The 18,498-nt window shown below is 35.7% G+C and overlaps 1 protein-coding gene across 9 annotated transcripts in view; it reads left to right on the top strand.

Annotated features, from left to right (window-relative positions):
* The window catches only part of ANKS1B (ankyrin repeat and sterile alpha motif domain containing 1B), a 406,891-nt gene that overhangs the window by 83,419 nt on the left and 304,974 nt on the right, over positions 1-18,498 (top strand). For all 9 annotated transcript variants that reach the window (XM_026798001.2, XM_026797993.2, XM_026798014.2 and 6 more), the window contains exon 9: positions 15,574-15,714. In XM_026798001.2, coding sequence (XP_026653802.2) covers positions 15,574-15,714 — 141 coding nt within the window. The remainder of the gene's footprint in view (positions 1-15,573; positions 15,715-18,498) is intronic.

An 18,498-nucleotide genomic window follows, 5' to 3' on the forward strand; every position in this document is an offset into this window, starting at 1 on the left:
CAAGCTGAATTAAGTGTGATTGCAGTTTCAGGTTTGTTTTTTTTAAAGTATAATTAAAAAAATATTTATTTTCCAATAGATGGCAGTCTGGTTCAGTAATTTCAAGAACAAAAGCAACCATCTTATATAAGAGTTTTCCAACATTTCTCGTTGCTGTGTTAAAATTGTGCATTTTAACACAGTTGATAGTCCAAAATGCTTCAAAATGAGCACCTTAAATTCCTCTAGGAGAAAAATGTATGGAACATCATGACATACATTTAAGCTACAAAATAAAACATCAGGACTAAATTTAGAAGTGTATCGTGGCGAAGAGGTTATACACCAAGTGTGCATTCAAATGATCTGTGTGAATTGAACAGCAAGCAAGACAATTTAAATAGGTATAATGTACAAAGCAGGGATCCTGAAAAATTAAATGTGTCAGGAAAATGAACAGAAGATTGTCAAAGTGTGTATTGAGAGAATCCTGAGCACCCACAAGAAAATTGCTTTAGATTCCTCTGTCTGTGGCATTCTAAAATCATTGCCAGTTTCCTGTCAGGTGTGAGATTCCTGTGTATGCATTCATGTCAGGACTAAGAATTCTAATTAAACCCAGAAATGCACCAGCTGTATTGCAATGTATTTGCGCATTGTGTTCTTTAAAAAAATAATATCGGAAAATAAAAATATGGGCTTTTTCTAAGTGTAAGAAATTCCTATGGATTTCAAAGAATATTTGACTTTTTACTTGCTGTGGACTGCCTGTGACTGCAAAACAAAAAGTAGAGATTAAGAACTTCTCCACTTGTCTGTGTGTGTAAATATACATTTGCTAGATGTACGTGTTGGATACAATAAATCTCAGACCTTTTCTTTAGTAAACTTGATGTTTTATTTGAAAAATGTTTTCCTAAAATTCTCTCTTAAAAAGGCTTCATCTTACTCTGTATTCAAAAGTTTATTTACATCTTTATTTTGAAAAGTGTGGTGTTCTTTTCATGTAGAAACCATAAGTATTCCATATTTTTTGAGAACTCCTGAGATTTTTTTGAACTAGTACTAATTTTAAAATGTGCCACTTCAATAGAACTGAGGCTCCACATTGAAGTATATTCTTCAGAACAGTCTCTTTAATCTTTTGTAGTAGGTGGTTGCAATGTTTGCTTTTACATTTATGCTGTTGTGTTCAGAAGCATGACAAAAAAAATGTGTTACTGATTTTCAAGTGCAAATGCAATATCTTACTGTCTTTGGATTTGTGACATGAGTTTAGATTAAAGAAAAAGTTCCTGAGAGTTTTCTGTGTTCTTAAAAGCAGAGTGTATGTTAAAAGATTTTGCTTAATTACATGGTATAAATACTGAGAAATTTAAAATGCCCCCAATTTATTTTTTTTAAACTGAAGATAGTAAAACCGTGTAGTAACTGTACTACAGAGGGATTTCACACAAGTGGCAGCAGCATATCTGTTTAAATTTAATGTGGTTATATAATAGATAATAAAGGCTGGCAGCAGTAATTCAAATTTAAACATGAGGAAAGGTTCTGTGTAGTCTCAGGGAAAAGATTTGGATTTCATCACAGCCATATAAATGTCAGTTTCTGTCATCCAGAATGGGAAGTTGATACTTGTGCATGTTGAGAGAGTGGAAAAAAATATATGTAAAAATATAATAAGATTGCTGAAAAGAATGATGGTACATATTCAAAGACACAATTTTTACTCTTATGTCAGAATATCAAGAATATGAGGCTATATAACATCAATAAAACTATAATTGTGTCTGGTTTATATCTAAGGAGAGATTCAAAATCATAGAATTATGTGGTTTTGAAAGTTGACTAAGAATATATTAGAGTGGGTAAAATTTATGCACGGTTTTTCAGAAGTCAGTTATTCTGATTAAATTTTTTCTGTAAAGAAAAGAGCAATTATTTTTTTATAAAAAGCACAGGATTTTTTTATTATTTCACAAAGTAATTGTTAGAGCTTGTTGAATATTGAAGTAAACTGTTTAGTAGCATTACTCAAGAATACTGTTTTGGTTTTTACTTTTGATATAACATTTAAATAAATAATGGCTGGGTTGAAATATAATAGCTAAGAGTGACCAAACATGCTCAAGTAAAATAATTGCTGTCTTGGGCCTTTAAAAACACCACACAGTTGCATGCATTATTGAGAGAGGAATACAGAATTTCAGAGAAAAATGGTGATGAGCAAGTCAGAAGTATGTGCAATGGCTTACTAATGAGGATACAGTAAAAACACCTTCCAGAACAATTTTGCTTGCTTATTCATTAGGGAATAGTAAGATAATCAGGCCTGATTGTATGGGGCTTCAAGGACAGAAACAGATAAATTTAAATAATTTAATATAGTAACACTTGGTGAATTTGATAATAAAGCTTCAATGCATTTTGCAGGTATTTATGATGTATTGAGAGACAGTGTTTGGAAGATCATTGCTTTTGAATTCCTTTTTTATGATAGTGTTAGATAATTTTAGTATTGCTGAATTATGATGCTGCAAGAATTTTGTATTAAGTTGCTCTTTTACCCAGTTCAATTATGAATCCTATTCTGCAAGCATATACTGACTCTTATTTCTATGAGAAGTGAAAGTATGATGACCATCTCTCCTAGGATATGTAAACATAACTTTTTGAGATTCCCTTGTTGAGGAGGTCTTCCCACACTCTGAAGATTATATAACTTTAAAAATTTATTTTAAAAGCTACCAGCTCACTAAAAACCATCTGCTACTCCCAATTTCTAGTGCACACAGTAGTATTTCCCACTGAGAACTGTTGCTGCTGCTCCTTTTTTTCATTAGATATTTATAATGGGACATCCAGTACCAAACATACTTGGTGAGTGTGGAATTATATACTTTCCATAAATTGCTTTAAAAAGGATTTCTAAATTCTGTTTAAACATGAGCTAGTGATTACAAAGAAGCAGAAGGAAACCAACTGGATACAATTTTTTTTCCCCCTCTTTTAGGCTACCTACCTAGTGAAGGGGAGTTCAGACTTTCTAAAAGTATCCTTTCCTAACGTGTGCTCTGTAGCTATTAAAAAAGATTATGTTCTGTATCTGTAGGTTAGGCTATGCTTCAGCACATTGTTGTGAAAATTTATGTTAGAGGGGTCCTAATAGGAGCTATGTGGAGCTCTGCACAGAATAATTTGCTGGGTATCATGCTTCACAGCTGACTAAATTAGCCTGCAGCTCCCTGCTGCTGTGATTTCGGGTAGAAAGATTGCTAGCCAATCCTCCCCTGAGCTGCACAGACCTACCCTGTGAGAAAGCCATTGCTTGTTTAGGAATATAAAATCTCAAAACATGACAACACTTAGTATGATTTAAACTACATGGAGTTAAGTATAACTAGGGGAATGTGCTGGCCAAACCACCAATTCATTTAATCTGCATTAAAAAGTACCTGCTCTTTTTTCCACTAGAATGATTTTCTAGAATATTTAAGCAGTCTGTGCAATTATGTGTGTGTGGCAAATTCCTTGACTATCAGGTACTAGCAGGAAAATAGCTTACAGACAAATGCATCTCTCTGAATGCTGTTATGTGTTTAGCTTGCAGTGGTGAAGCCTAAAGGTATCTAATCCTTTTGCTCCAGTCTGTCACATTGTTTACCATGGTGTAAAACCCTGTATTGCTTTTTTGCAGAATGTGTGCTCTAGACACAGGCATTTTCTCTTATTGGCTGAGTTTATGCTTCCATTTATTCTTATATGGTAAAATCTGATAGAGTAGAAAAGAGCAAATGCTTTGTGCACACCTTTCGTAATTTGAAATATTTCCGGCTTGTTCTTTCTTAAAGCTTTCCTTTTCCTGACTAAGTAATCTTAGCATTTTCTTATTTTGTATGTAGGTCTTTCCATGCTGCCAAGCACTTTCACTTGCCCTGCTGTGGACCCTTTCATCTCAGCTGAATCTTTTACATAAGGACCTTGGATATGGGTTTAGAATTTTTTCCATATAAAGTAATTATAATACAAGCTTTTCAGATCAAAGAGCTTGTTTGTCTTTGTGGTTATAAAGCTGTGTGTAAATTTGGGGTGCTGTGGCAATGATTAGCAAAATTTTGTCTACTCAAGAATTCTGTTTGATAGCTAGGTTTTATTAACTTGACTAGAGTAGATTTTTTTTTTTACAAGAACAATTTTAGTGCAATACTGAGCACATATGTAGAGTCATCTCTGTTTCATTATACTTAGATGAACACCAAAGGATATCTACTAATCTCAGTAGGATTAGCCAACATCTGAGGGCTCTGTCAGAACTGATCCTGAAATCATCTCCCCAATATGAAATATATTTGCTTGCATTAAATATCTTTTTTTTAATATTACTCAATGCTTTAGAGAACCTTCTTTCTCATCTGTGTTTCATGATTTTTTTTTTAACATCCTTGAGCTGCCTGTGCTATTGTGCCACTGTTGCCAGTGCTGCACAGCAGAACCCCTTCTCTTTAATTTCTTGTGCTACCCTCAGGGTCTGTCATCCTGGGAGTATTCAGTAGTGTACAACATGATGCCCATACTTAAGCTGCAGTCTCCAGCTTCATTTGGGACCTTCCAAGAGAGTTGGGGAGGAGAACAGAATGAAAAGATAATGCCATGACATTTCCACCCAGGCAGGGGACTTTGTTAATGTTAGCATCAACTCTTTGTGATATTATTATAAAGCCAAATTGTCAGGAACACTAAGTTATTGGTAACCAGAGTTGCTTCCCTCAAGAACTGACATTCATTAGAAGTTTGTCAAAAAAAATCTGCCATGGACTCCTGCTCTCCATTTCCCTTGGGCTTCTCCTGTCCTCAGACTGTTCTCCAGTGTTCCAGTCAGAATCACAATTTCAGATTCTCCTTCACAAGAGAACAAAAAGTTCTTTTCATCTTGCTTGGTCTTCTCAAAATACAGGTTCTGCCTATGTGATTTAGAGCATCGCCAATAGGAACACTGATACTCCAAAGGTGTATTGGTTTATCACATTTGAGCAATAGAGTATGGAGCAATGTACGAGGTCTAGAAGAAATTTGAAAAACTTTGCTGACATTTAGGTAAAATTAGATTTTAATTTCTGAAACATATTTTTTGCTCTCTGGAAAAACTGCTTTTGGTAGAATGTAAGAAGAATGAGCTTAGATGTGTAGATTTGTTTTTCACAGTCATATATATATATATATATTTACCTGAGGGAAAAGGTAACTGAGTTAATAAGGAAAGAAGAACCTATCCTGCAATCTAAACAAAAAACACATTGTTCTAGAACATTTTAGCTTTTGATGTTTCTGCATTTTAAGAGATAGGAATTTCTGTAATAATTTAGAACTCTTATCAGGAGGTACCAGGTTGTCAGCAGGTACCAATGTAGGTTTGATTGTTCTTTAAAATGCATAGGGGTCTCAGAATAAATGAGTGTTATACCTACACATCAAGTTACAAAGAGTAGAGGGGAAAAAAAAGAAATATTTTTGTATATAACTCAAGTCAACGCTGATTTAATGTCTATTCCCTTAGTGTAGGAATTAAGTCATTAAGCTTGGAACTTGCAGTGAAGCCTGATGATCACCATCTGACAGGAAATGCATGAGAAAAGTAAGAACTGTATGGATATGTCTCAGTTGTTTTCTGTGGTGACTGGAAGAGCATCATTTTATCCCAATGGTGTAACCAGGAGATGGAGCCTGCTAATCCATCGGAGCCATGTGAACTTGTACAGGATCCTAAGGGGTGGGGATTAAATGTATGGTTTCAGTATATTTGATTCAATGATTCTTTTGAAGTTGGCTAAGTAGGTACTTTCTTAGAAGCCGCAGTCTTGCTTTCTTTTCTTTGCCTCTTTGTAAGAGGTATACAAATAATGCTAATGATAAATAATGTGCATATTTCACAGGGCAAAATGACCACCCATGACAAGCTAATACAAAATAATGCTCTCTTTAAAAATTGTTTAGTAGCTGAAATTACAGCATTGGGCAGTTTGTTTGGACTACTTGTTTAATTTCATTTTTATTCTATCTTAGTGGCTACAAGCAGATTTTTTTATTATAGGCATATAAAATAAATTCAGTATTTTTTTCCTTTAGTTTTGAAAGTTGACCATTCATAACAGAGTTTCATTGTACTCTGTTGACAGATTTTTTCAGCCCCTGTTAATAAGCTCAGCAGGTAGAAAATGAATAGAAAAATATGCTGGACCAGATTCCTATACCTCTATAGAATATAACATCTTGAGGAATTCAGTTAAGGGCCAGTGCCTGATATTTAGTATGCATTAGAAAAATTTGCCCATACATCAAGAGTGTGCTAGAAAAGCACCCCTTAGCTTTTCTGTGACTTTATTATAACTGGAATCCTTGCCTGTCTTCAGTGGTATAGGTTTTTAAACTGAAATTAGAATCAAAAACCAGATTTACTTGATGTGTTGTGTCACATGATGCACGTGCTGGTCTTTACAGCAGTTTCTTTATTTTTCCAGAGAAATGTGAAGGTTGAATGACTTACACAATTTTTGAATATCTATTTTCATTCCTCTTGTCTTGGCCTCTATCCTTCCTAAACTTACCATAAGTTTCAGTTTAGTGTCATGAGGGAAAATCTCAGGAGAGGTTCTACCATTTTATTTACTTCAGTAATTATTTGAGATTAAGCAATTTGCATTAATACTACCACTATTATTTTTGTTGATATTGGTGCTCTGCCTAATATTTCTGAAACATAGGCTGTTCCTAATCTGCAAAGAAGCAGCCTCAATACTGCCTTAGACAAAAATGATATTAAAATATAATTACTTTTTTATTGCTATGCTGGTCTTTCTTTCCATTGTTAATAGTTTCTTACTTACAGGTATTGGAATATTTATTGCCTTGCTTTTGTCTCTGTCAGTGGTGTTTCCTTTAAGAAATCTAAATAATTTTAACAGTTCACAATTGCTTATTTAGTTATTGATACCTCCTGGGAAACATAATGCTTCACAGGAGTTATAGATGAAAGCCTGTAACTGACTTTTTTATCTGTATTTTGTAGGAACTTTAGGACATTATATTATGAATGGCTGGAGAAAATTAAATATTAAGTCTTCAGCTACTTAGGAATGTGTCTGGAAAAGAACATAAAGGTGTGCTTGTACTGCAGTGGATCTGAATGTGTGGTGTTGAATTTACCACAGGCAAAAGGAAACAGTACCAATGAGCTAGCACAGAAAAAGCACACCCTGTCCTACATCTTCTGGCAGTAGTGGTTATTGAGATTACTGCAGTGATATCACTGGTTTAACTACATAAGACAGGAAAAAGCAGCAACTTGAAGTATGTCAACTTCACACTGGGAGATTTTCCTATTGGCCATAGCAAAGACTTTGCCTTCCTAGTGAAGATGATTTTGAATGCTGCTTCCACGTGCCGTGTAAATCAGGCTGCATTGAGAGCTGCTCTCTAGTTGATAGTGTGCTGCATCTCTGATGGGATGTGTGTGATCTTTTTCAGCACCTCTAGAGGAGTCTGAGCCATTGCTTGTGCTTCTGAGAATAAAAGGTAGATTATTCTTTGGCTGATCTTTTCTAGTTAGGCCTTCAACTTCGATAGCCTTCTAAGACATTTCAGCTGTCTATTGTTCTACTGTGTTGTGTTTACATTATGTTTAGCACTTGGCTGCCAATATGGCAAACCACAAGTAATTTGTTACTGCTGGATCTGTAAATCACATAGCAAAAATGCTTTTCAAAGCTCTTTTGATTGTCCACTCTTAACCAGCATTCACCTTCAGATGACTAATGCAGTACTGCATATATTTCTTTAGATTGCCTTTGACTATTCAGGTAGGATTTTCTTTTATGTTCTTTATTAAGGCAACAGCAGCTTAATGGAATATTAACTGTGTTTTCATTGACACATTTCTATTGAGAATATGTGTGCTAAATAAAAAACTGTGCACTGGAGGAGTAATAAAGTGGTGACTTCTGCCTACTCTCTTGCCACCTGATTTTCCCCCTGCTTTAATTTCTCTTCCTTCTGCTCTATTTCATGAGAAATAATGTGTTTTCTGTAAGTTTCGTCATACTGCCACCCACTTACCCACCCTCTCTTTCACAATTTTAAAAAAGGAAAAATGCAAGGTTTACAACTGATTTTCATGGCAATTACATAGCACTGAGATTTTCAAATGTTATATGATAACATTCAGATGGTATAGGGCTGTTAAATACAGAGATGCCTCTGTAACTATTCTTCAAGCAGTGTTTTCTCTGAGATATTTAAAGCCAAAAGTGATTTACATTACTTTGAATTATGATTTTTTTCCTTTATGCAAGGGCAAATATTCTGTAGCCTTTAATTCTCTTTAATATTTTTTAAATTATTAACACTTGTTTTTTCTTTTATGTGGGCTCCTATGCCCTTCATTATCAGTTTCTTCTTTTTCATCTGGTGGATGAGTTTTTCAGTGAGTCACATTTTGGAGTGAGTCATGTGCATATTGATTCAGGGAGATGCAAAAGTCTGTTATTAACATGAGAAATTCCATTAACTTAATTGCAACTGTTCTTGTGGTTAAATTTCAAGACTTAAGAATAAAGGTACCAAATTCCTTCCCTTTTTGCACAGCCCATATTTGTGTATAGCCTTCCTTACATACCAACACAGGTCAAATCTACTATGCCTGTGGGATGGAAAGGCATTCCTAGAGATGCATTCTGTAGCAGAGTGTCCTTGCAGTCTTTATGACTTCCTGGGTGAATTCTATTTTAGGGCTTTATGCTTCATATGCTAAGTTCTTTTTCATGGTAAAGTACTTGAAATGCTTTGACATTAAAAATTTAAAATTAAGTGTGCAAATAGACTGATTTATTAGTATTAGGTATGTGCTCAAAGTTAGACAAGTATTTCAAACACAGGTTCACTTTATTTTAGCTAATGTTAAGAAAGAGAAATTAATTTGGCAGTTCAATCCTGTCCCAAACCCATATATTAGAGTGGAGTAAGTTATGGAAGTGCCTATGTTTTGATACATTATAGAGAAGTAGCTTAATCCATAGATTAAACATATAACTTTTATTAAATCACAGAATTCACTGAGTTGGAAGGAGCCCACAAGGATCATCAAGTCCAGTTCTCTGGGCCTGCAGAGAGCCATCCCTAAGGCTCACACTCTGTGCCTGAGACTGTTCTCCAAATGCATCTTGAGCTCTGTCAGGGTGATGCTGTGACCACAGTCCTGGGGAGCCTGTTCAGTGTCCAAACACCCTCTGGGTGCAAAACCTTTTCCTGATATCCAACCTAAACCTTCCCTGACACAACTTCAGGCCATTTTTTTGGGTCCTGGAACTGATCGCTTGAGAAAACAGATCACCTATTAGGTTTTTAAATCCTAAAACTTTTGTTTTATGAATGGTTTCATCCCTCTATGAGAGTAGTGCAAAGATTAAGAATCATCTTAATATTTGTTATTTATGCTAAATGCAAGGATGAATTAAAATTTTGAATGTATTGCTCTACTTTCAATACATGTCCAGATGTACTCATTTTATAATCTCATTTTTACTTAAAATTTTGACCTTATTTAGTGTTCATTATACTTCCCATTTGGTTCCAGGATGTATTTCCTGTATAGTGTCAGATCCTGCTGTGGTGACAAAGTGATTTATTTTGGGGTGCTCATGATAGGTGTCAGTGGCACTTGCCCACTGAGGGGCAGCAGCTACACAACCACAGAGTTGGGTATATATGTGAATGTATGTGAATTAATCACATTTGCCTAGTTAAAGCATCTTGTGTTTGCTATGTGCGGTTGTTTCACTTGACTCTACTGACTTCAAGTGACAGGAATTTCTCCTCAGAATCAAATATCATAGTGATCTTGAGTTCCAAGGGTGTAACTGCTTCAGATGTGGTGTTTCTTTGGGACCCCCAGTCAGAAAATATCACATGAAACTGGGCTGATGGCAGTGGTGTAGAAACCAAGATTCCACATCTGGGACTGCTGGAGCTGGGATTTGCAGGGTACTAAGGCTCATATACCACTAAGAATAGATACAGAGTCTCCCAAAATGATTCCTGATGTAGCCCAGAATTTGTGCAAACTCACCTTTGGTTTCAGCATAGGCAGCAGATCAGGAGCAAAAACTCAGCGACCCTTTGGAGATGTTGAGATAACATGTCTAGCATCCCACAGGGATTAAGGCAGAGGCAGGTGCAGAGTACTTTTCTCCATCATTCTGCTGCTGTAAGTACAAGACTGTCTTTGCCTTCCTGATTCTTTGCAGAATACAGGAGGTGCAGTCAAACTCTACCCACACTCAGAGCGAATGAAAGAGATGCAGACTCGGAACATGTTTGTGAAAGAACAGCAGCAGATGTGCAGTGTAAGGTGAAAGACAAAATAATGAGGATTGGAAACAGAAAATCATTAGTAGGGAGAAGGCCTTGGGGGATGTGGAAAAGTGTGCCCAGGCTCCCAAAACCTTTCACTGTCTGTGAGACATAGGATGTATGTCATAATTGAGGATCCTTATTCAGTCTCAGAAGGGCATATTTGCTTAATGCAGGGATGCTGCTGTAGAAAAATAGTAACTGATTGTGTTATTTGCCATGCCCTAATGTTCTTTTTACTTCTGCATACCTCAGGCATTTTCCCATGAGAGCAGCTTGGGCAGCAGCAGGGGGAGCACTGAGAGCACAGAACAGTGTCCCAGCTCTTCTGTCCCTGGCTTGACTGCTGCAGCTGCTGGGGACAGCTGTGGCAGAGATAGACCTGCTCATCCAAATTTATAGAAGAAATTCAGGAACAGTTTCCTGTTCTATTAGTTATTAGTAATAATAATGTCAAAATAGAGTACTAGATAATACTAGACCTGTAATTTTTTGCTTTTATTTCACAGTGTAAAGGTACATGTCCTTTGGGCCAAGGGGAGTTAGAAGCCCATCTCTGTTAGGATGATAGAAAAATACATGTTTGACAAATTATTTTAAGAGAAGAAACTTCCTACTGACCTTATTGTTTCAAACTGAGTGACAGCACTTGGCTTATCAAATGTCTGGTTGCTTTCTGCCTCCCATAAGCAGAGCAATATTGCTTTCTGGATTTTATCTTTACTGCTCCATTTAAAAATATTGTTTCCTAATGAAGATAAATGATAAGGGAATGTTCGTGTCTCCAGAGCTATGATGCAATAGCAAACAGTAAATGTCCTGTTATTTTGCACCTTTCATAGTTTGCTGATGATGTTTGGCTCTAGCAGATACTGTTTGAAAGGGTACATGAAATACTTCTGCAATTGGATGATATTGTGAAAAAACTACATACAAGAAGTAAAGGTTTTGATGTTTGGTTTTAGGTTTCACTGGACTAGTCCAGGAAAGTCTCCTATGTTTTCTGAAAGAAGGGAATTGAGTAGCAGTGTCTGCTTAGAAATGCCAAGGCAGAAAGCAGACTAGTCTTCAGTAAAAGTTGAGAAAAATGGAGGGACTGAAAGGACATAAGACATCTTTTATAATTTACTGTATTCCTTAAATAAACTTATCTAGGTAATAAGGTCATATGTTAGATAGGAGATAGTTAACATTTGATAAAAAGAAGGCCATACGTAAAGGTATTTTTGTATGTTTTATACATGGTGTACAACTGCTGAGCTGTGAACTTGGTGACTGTAAATAATAGTTAAGATTAAAGCTGCTCTCACCTTCTTTTGTTGTTGACTTTTAAGAGTAGAACAGACTTGCTCTGCTTTTTCTTTCTGTATTTATCGTTCTCTCTGTTGATAAATATTGCCTTGCTCTCTTAGATTAGGGTAGAGATTCCAAGTTATTGTGATAGACAATATGATGTACATACATGTTTTGAGAATGAATAGGCTCTTTATAAAGTGTCCTTCAGTCTAAAGTGTCCTAGTACCCAAATCTTTGCCATTTATATAGATGAAGGCATGAAAAGGAAGGCTTCCATACCTAAATTTTGGAAGACATGATTTAGATACTCATTAAGTATGAAAATGGGAGATAATGTGATAGGCTTAGTAGTGTCTGAAGAAAATTTGTCACTAGTTGTAGTGGTAGAATGTCCTTATGCTAGATCTTACTACTCTCTCACTGCTGTATCATTATTATTCTCTCTTTACTCAGAGAAATTACTTTCTTAGCCTTTTAGTACTGCAAGCAATGTCTAATACTTGATTCAGTGTTCCAGTAAAAAACAGAACTTTTAATAAAGCTTTAATTCCCTATTAATATCTTTGCAATTACTCTACCAAATTTTCCTTTTGCATATCATATCTAACATCATGTAACATCGTGTAAGGTTTTCTGTCTGTTCTGTTGAGGATATATGTTGCTTATCCTTGTCTCTTCTAACTTAGGCAGAAGTTCCCTTACTGAAGATTAGTACTGCAGTTTATATTGGCTTTGCCATTTCATAATGTCTAATTCAATTAATTGAGTAGCTGTGATGTAGATGGCATTTTTAACTACATTTGTTTGGGTTGTTTTAACTCCAAACAGGCATAAATAAGAGGTTCTAAATGGTGCCTGTTTTTCTTTAGTTGACAGAAATATCTTCTACTCTGTTTATTTATTTATTTTCTGAGAAGTGGGCATAAATAACTTTAGTTTTACTAAAACTCTCCCTACAGGGCTATATCAAGGCTTTCCAGTAGCACACACAGAATTAGATTTTCATGTTCAAAGGACCTCTAAGGAGGCAAAATTAAATTATACAACAGAACAGAAAAATTAGGGAGTTCTGGGAAAGGAATGAAGGCTGTGAGACAGTAACAGGAAACTGTGTGGTCTGGGTTTGGAGTTTTATGGGTTTATGTGACAGTCTGAGCTCTGTGAATGGATTGTAGATTTTTCTGTATCTCGTTTGCCTCCTCCAGATGCATCCCTCTTCCGAGGGTCTGCAACCCCAGTCTATCAAATTTGGGGTACTTGTGACCCTTTTCTCTCATGCAGTTATTAACTCCTTCCTTCCTCTTTGCAAATGCAGCTTTTTTTTCCCTGCAGTAATTCCCACATATCTCTCTCCCACTGCCTGGGAGGAACTGGGCATCTGTCAAGCAGGGATGGGTGAGAAAGGTGATGACAATAACTGTTTCTTCACCCTCCAAATTGACTTTTCCTAATGGCATCTTTTTTAGTGCCTTATTGGTGGCAGAAATCTGTACAAGTGTAAAAAGAGCTCAGCCTGATCTACAATAGTCTGTAAATTAGTCTGTATCATGTTCATAGCTGTGTTGTCTAGTTGCATGATGGTACCAGTTTGTTACAGTAGTATGTCCAATGAACTCTGGCTGATCCTTAGACTGTTCCTTTTTTAATGATCAGGAGATCTGACTAGATACTTTGCACTTCCTCTCATTCACATTGACATTAAATTCGAGTGATTCGCACTCTATCTTAACCTATTTATATAAAATACATCTAAGGGAAATGTACAACTCTCATTCTGCTTGTCTATTTTGTTTTTACTGTTCAATAGTTGTTTGGCATGGAGTTTTTTCACTCTGTTCCTGTAATGGCTAAATACTCATATGCTCCCCCTTCAGTGACTCTATTGTAATTCATCTTTCTTTAGTTGTGTTGAAGATTTCTCACTTATGTGTGTGTGTGTTTTACCTTTACAGGGTGCGCTGACATTTTTATATGACTTTTGTATTCATTCACTTCCATTGGCTTGTAAGGTTACAGCTGCGTGTCACCTGCTTTCCTGTGCTGAGCACTGCTGCAGTTCTTTGCTTTTTACTCCAGGGGGCAAGAAATGCTTTATTCTCTGGTACAGCAATTCTGAGATTTAAAATGCAAGTGTAGGACAGCCACCATGGAAGATGGTGTCATAAATAGAGGGGAAAGACCTCTAGTCTGCTTCCTTTGTCTATGCAAATACCTGGCAATAATAGTCTTTCACGACCTACACTCTGCAGAATTAACCCGATGCTTTTAATAACCAGTGTGAGAATATTGGTTGCTATGGCAACCCATTCTGTGGTACTACTAGTGTGTCAAAATAACCTAATGAAATACCATGCTAAGAATGCTTTAGAAATTGACTTCTAAAAAAAAAGTAAATAAATCCACCTAACTTTACAAGATATGGATAGGTAATGAAGTCTGCAATAAGGGAACAACCATTTTCTAACTGAGGGGAATCAGCATAATGGAGTGGGGTATATTGTGTTTCGCATCTTTGATGCATCAGTTGAGATAAAATTTCTAAATATTTTACCTGCTTAAATAAGTGGTATACCAACAACTTTTGTGTTAGGAAGTTAGCTCAAGAGTTGAATGATCCTCAGATGTTACACAGTTTGAGTTAGTGCCTGTCTGTGCGATGCCTTTGCTTCTACAGTTTCCATCAGCTTGTGTTCATCTTCTGAGCTGCTGCTGTTTCTCTACTTCTTTTCTTTCCTGCTTTTCTTTCGCTTCTCTATTCCCTTACTTGCAGCAGACTCCATGCATTTCTTTATTCTATTGGCTAAAATCTGCACTTAAGTGTTGGGGTTTTTAAGATGATTTTTACATGGACCCCATAGCAGTGCTTTAGAGTTAATGTTACCATCAGATCAATAGCTGTGGTCAGCCATTGTCTCAAAAAGTGCTATTTTGATGCTGCCACTTCTGAAAGAAGTGGTCCTAAACACAGCATTTAGTATCTGAGTATCAGGCAGGCTGCTCAAGCAAATTTGAAGGAGGCTAGAACAGCTATTTCATATACCAATTTAGAATTAGTGTGTGAAAATTACTTTTTGTTTTCACTTGTAACAATTTGTGTTGACGTGAGATTTTAAAAATCATTCATTACTGGGTTAACTTTCCTCCTCCTTCTCCTAAAATTATTAAAAATTACCACTGCAATTCAGTTGGAGTAGATTGTCCTGTGTAGCAAAATAACATAAATATATGGGAACTGACCACTGTTCCTATTTCTGTCTGTCATAAAAACATAGGATTCTGGTTTAAGCAAAAATCGGCATTTTCCCCTTATCACTCAGATCAATATGTAAGCCACAGTGTTCATAAGTCACTGATTATTCCTGATACTTTTCATCCCTTCCATACTATAAAGCAAAATAATACAGGTCATCTTTAAATACATCTTTTGCCTACAAAATAAGGTAACGCATTTATTACTGAAAAATATAATGCAAAACCTGAAACCTCATCCTTTGAGTGATTTAGTGGTTTTTGTTTGCAAAAATCTTGGACCCATCCAGGCAAATGTTAGTTCTTATTCTTTGTGGAATATCCTAAACTTAATGATATTACAGCAAATTTTAAAGAAAAATGAAGTAGAAATTGCCAATTTCTTGATAATAAAGACAATAAATATTTTGTAGGGATATTAATATATTCACTCAATTTTAAAGTATAATCTCAGGTAGCTTAATGTGCACCTTCCTTAGAAAGTATTTTTATACAATAGTTTAACAGTTGAGTAGGTATTTTGGATTAAAATAGCAGTTTATCTTTTGGTATTTCTGAATGGGACATTCTTAAGTTCATAAGATAAAAAGTTTCTTTACAATATATATCACTGTGTTTAATTTGAAAGTATTGTTTCTTTATGCACAGAGGCCTTCTTCAATGCGTGTATTACCAAGGGAGGAAGAAGATGATGATGCGGCAGAAAATACTTGTGGACCTTCTGGTTTATGGGAGGCACTCACACCCTGTAATGGATGCAGGAACCTTGGATTTCCCATGCTTGCACAGGTATGTGATTTCCTTTTCATCATAAAACTTAGTAACTATGGAAGAGATGCTTAATCTCTGCCTTAACACTTAAAGTTATTTATAGTCTTGCCTGATTCCCTTCAAAATTGCTACTTTCACTCTTCATTTTAATGTCAAAAGCTGCTTCCAAAATTAAATGTTGAGGTTCAGTCATCCTGCTATAATAATTATTCATAAGAGTTTAATATGGAGACTGGTGTTTACTACCCCTATTTTAGACAGATAGTTGCTGTGTTGGATAGCTTTCTTTTCCATCTGGAAAGAAATTTTGAAGTCGCATCGTTTCCTTTGGGATAAGTACTCTATTTTTGACCAGCTTCTAATTAATATAATGACATCTCAGCTACTTTCTTTATAGAATTAATTGAGGACATCATGCATAACTCAACTGATGTAAGAATATAGCCTAAGACTTCTTTTTGAAGATTATGTAAGTTAAAGAAAAAATTCCCAAACGTTTTCAAATGTTCGTCATAATACAGAAGAGAATAAATAGAAGTGGGTAATATATTTGAGTCTAAGTCCCAGCAACTCTCAGAGCAGATCAGTCTACAGTATCTACCAAAGCATTCCAGCAGCTGTTTCCTGAACAAATTATATTGTATTGCTCCAGAACAGGATGATGCTTATTGCTGCTTCTGGGTCTCCCTTGTTCTCTCCCCCCACCGTAAATTAGCACTCTCATTTGTGTAACATTTTTCCTGCACTTTTTTTTTTGTAGCGTTGAATGAAGACCTGCCAAATTTCTGTTTAGAAGTGTCTGGTGTTTTTCCAGTTGCATCCTTACTTGGCACTACATTTAAATAGCTTTGTCAGATTCTTGTGTACCACATTGGAATTCCATATCCTGTCTCCCCACACTTCATACACTGTTGCTTTCATACCGTGACTGTACGTTTTATTCCCTTTAAGTCTCGTGGGACTTGCACCTGTTTGAAGTCAATGCTGAAGCCTTCCCTGCAGTCAATGGAAACAGGATATGGCAGCTCATGTGCTTGAATAACAATGAGCACTGCCCTGTCTCTTGATAAGGAGCCTTTATATTCCTTTCCCCTTTCAGAGGCCGTTTCCTACTTCATACTATCCATCATTTTAGACATTTGGCAAAGTGGGGCATTGTTGGGATCATCCTGATTCACAATCGGAGTACTAGTTACTAATTCCTCATTTTTAAAGATTTGTTTCAAAACGTACTTCTTAAATGGAACTTTTCTTATTTATGTATCACCTGTGGTTTAATTATTGTTAAACTTGCCTATGATGAACATACTTGCCATTTTTGTTTCCTGAAAATGCATTTAGGAAATAATTTTTCTAATTTTAGAAAATACTTTTGTTTTCCTTGTTTCTTCTTTAGGTAAGGTATACATAAAGGGTGCTATAAAATTGAAGGATGCATTTGAAATGTGTTATCAAGTGTGGTTGGTTGGTTGGTATGTCTTTCCTATTTATAAAGAGAGAGTCATTCCAAATATAATGTAAGTTTTAAGATAGGGATTCCTGAATGAGTGTTATTCATTGGACTTAAATTTTAATCTCAGACTTATGATATCTCTTCCTTCTTGCTCTGAGAATAAAAAGATTTTTAATTACAAATACAAAAAAGAGTATATTTCTTATGCTTTCATTTATGATATGACAGATTGCCTTTCTAGATTGCTTCTATCCATAAAAATTCATGACAGAGATAGTTTTGGTCTTTTGTTGATTTCTTTTTATGGGAGAAAGGAAAAAAAGGTAGTGAAAAGTCTCCAGACTAAAAGCCAGTGACTTTGGTTTGTATAAATTGTTGCCATCAATGCATGCAGTCTTTCAAGCTGTTAGCTAATCTGTTGGATCTTTCACATTTACTTCAGAAAGCAGCAGAGAACATCTTGTTCTAAGGGATTGAAAACACAAAGTATATATATAAGTTTCTGGATTAAGAACAGTATCTGGAGTTGGTCTAACAAATTATATATTGTCTGCAATAGCATTTTTTAGGTAAAAGTACAAAAATATGTTTCTGATACTCACGTCAGTGCACTAACATATCAGTGTGCAGACTTCATCATGAAGAAACAGTGAGATAAGGGTATTTGACATGGTGTCTTAAAATTTGTACTCTCCTAAAGATCCAAAAGTAGGGAAATGTCTCTATCAATGACTCTTGGATTCAAACAAGTTCATTTTTACTCTCCTTTAGTTAAAAATCGATTTTACAATCATATAAATTTAGTGTGTTTGCACATCAAAGGTGAACAAACATAAAGATTGATTCTTGCTTTATATACACAGTCAGAGGCACAACGATAACATGAAATTGAGTTTTAGGGGAGATTATGAAAATGTCCATCTGTGACCTAACAGTTTTCAGTATGCCAAAGGAGAGGGCAGTAATCTCCTTGACAAACTTGGTTTCGTTTTTGCAGTTAGGGAGAAAAGCTTGTCTGGAGGTACTTCTGGCATGCAGTGTGTTATTGCTGTCTCTATTGTGCTGGGAAGTGTCATTTTAGAAAGGCTATTATAGAATGTTCTGCGCAAAATGTTACTTAGAACCTAGCATAGCAGTGATACAGGTGTTCACAGAACAATCAACTCTTTTACAGTCTCAAAATTGGTGAAGTGCTGGAAGAGCTTTATGGAAAAATCTTTGTGCCTTGTAAAAATTTCAGGGGTTTAGAATATGCAGGTGGATTTTTGGAGACTGGAATTGAGACATGTCTTCTTATTTTAGCAGAGAGTCTATTCCATTTGTAGGTTATGATTTAAGGTTAATTTGGG

This window comes from Zonotrichia albicollis, chromosome 4 (genome assembly GCF_047830755.1).
Source record: "Zonotrichia albicollis isolate bZonAlb1 chromosome 4, bZonAlb1.hap1, whole genome shotgun sequence".
NCBI lineage: Eukaryota > Metazoa > Chordata > Aves > Passeriformes > Passerellidae > Zonotrichia > Zonotrichia albicollis.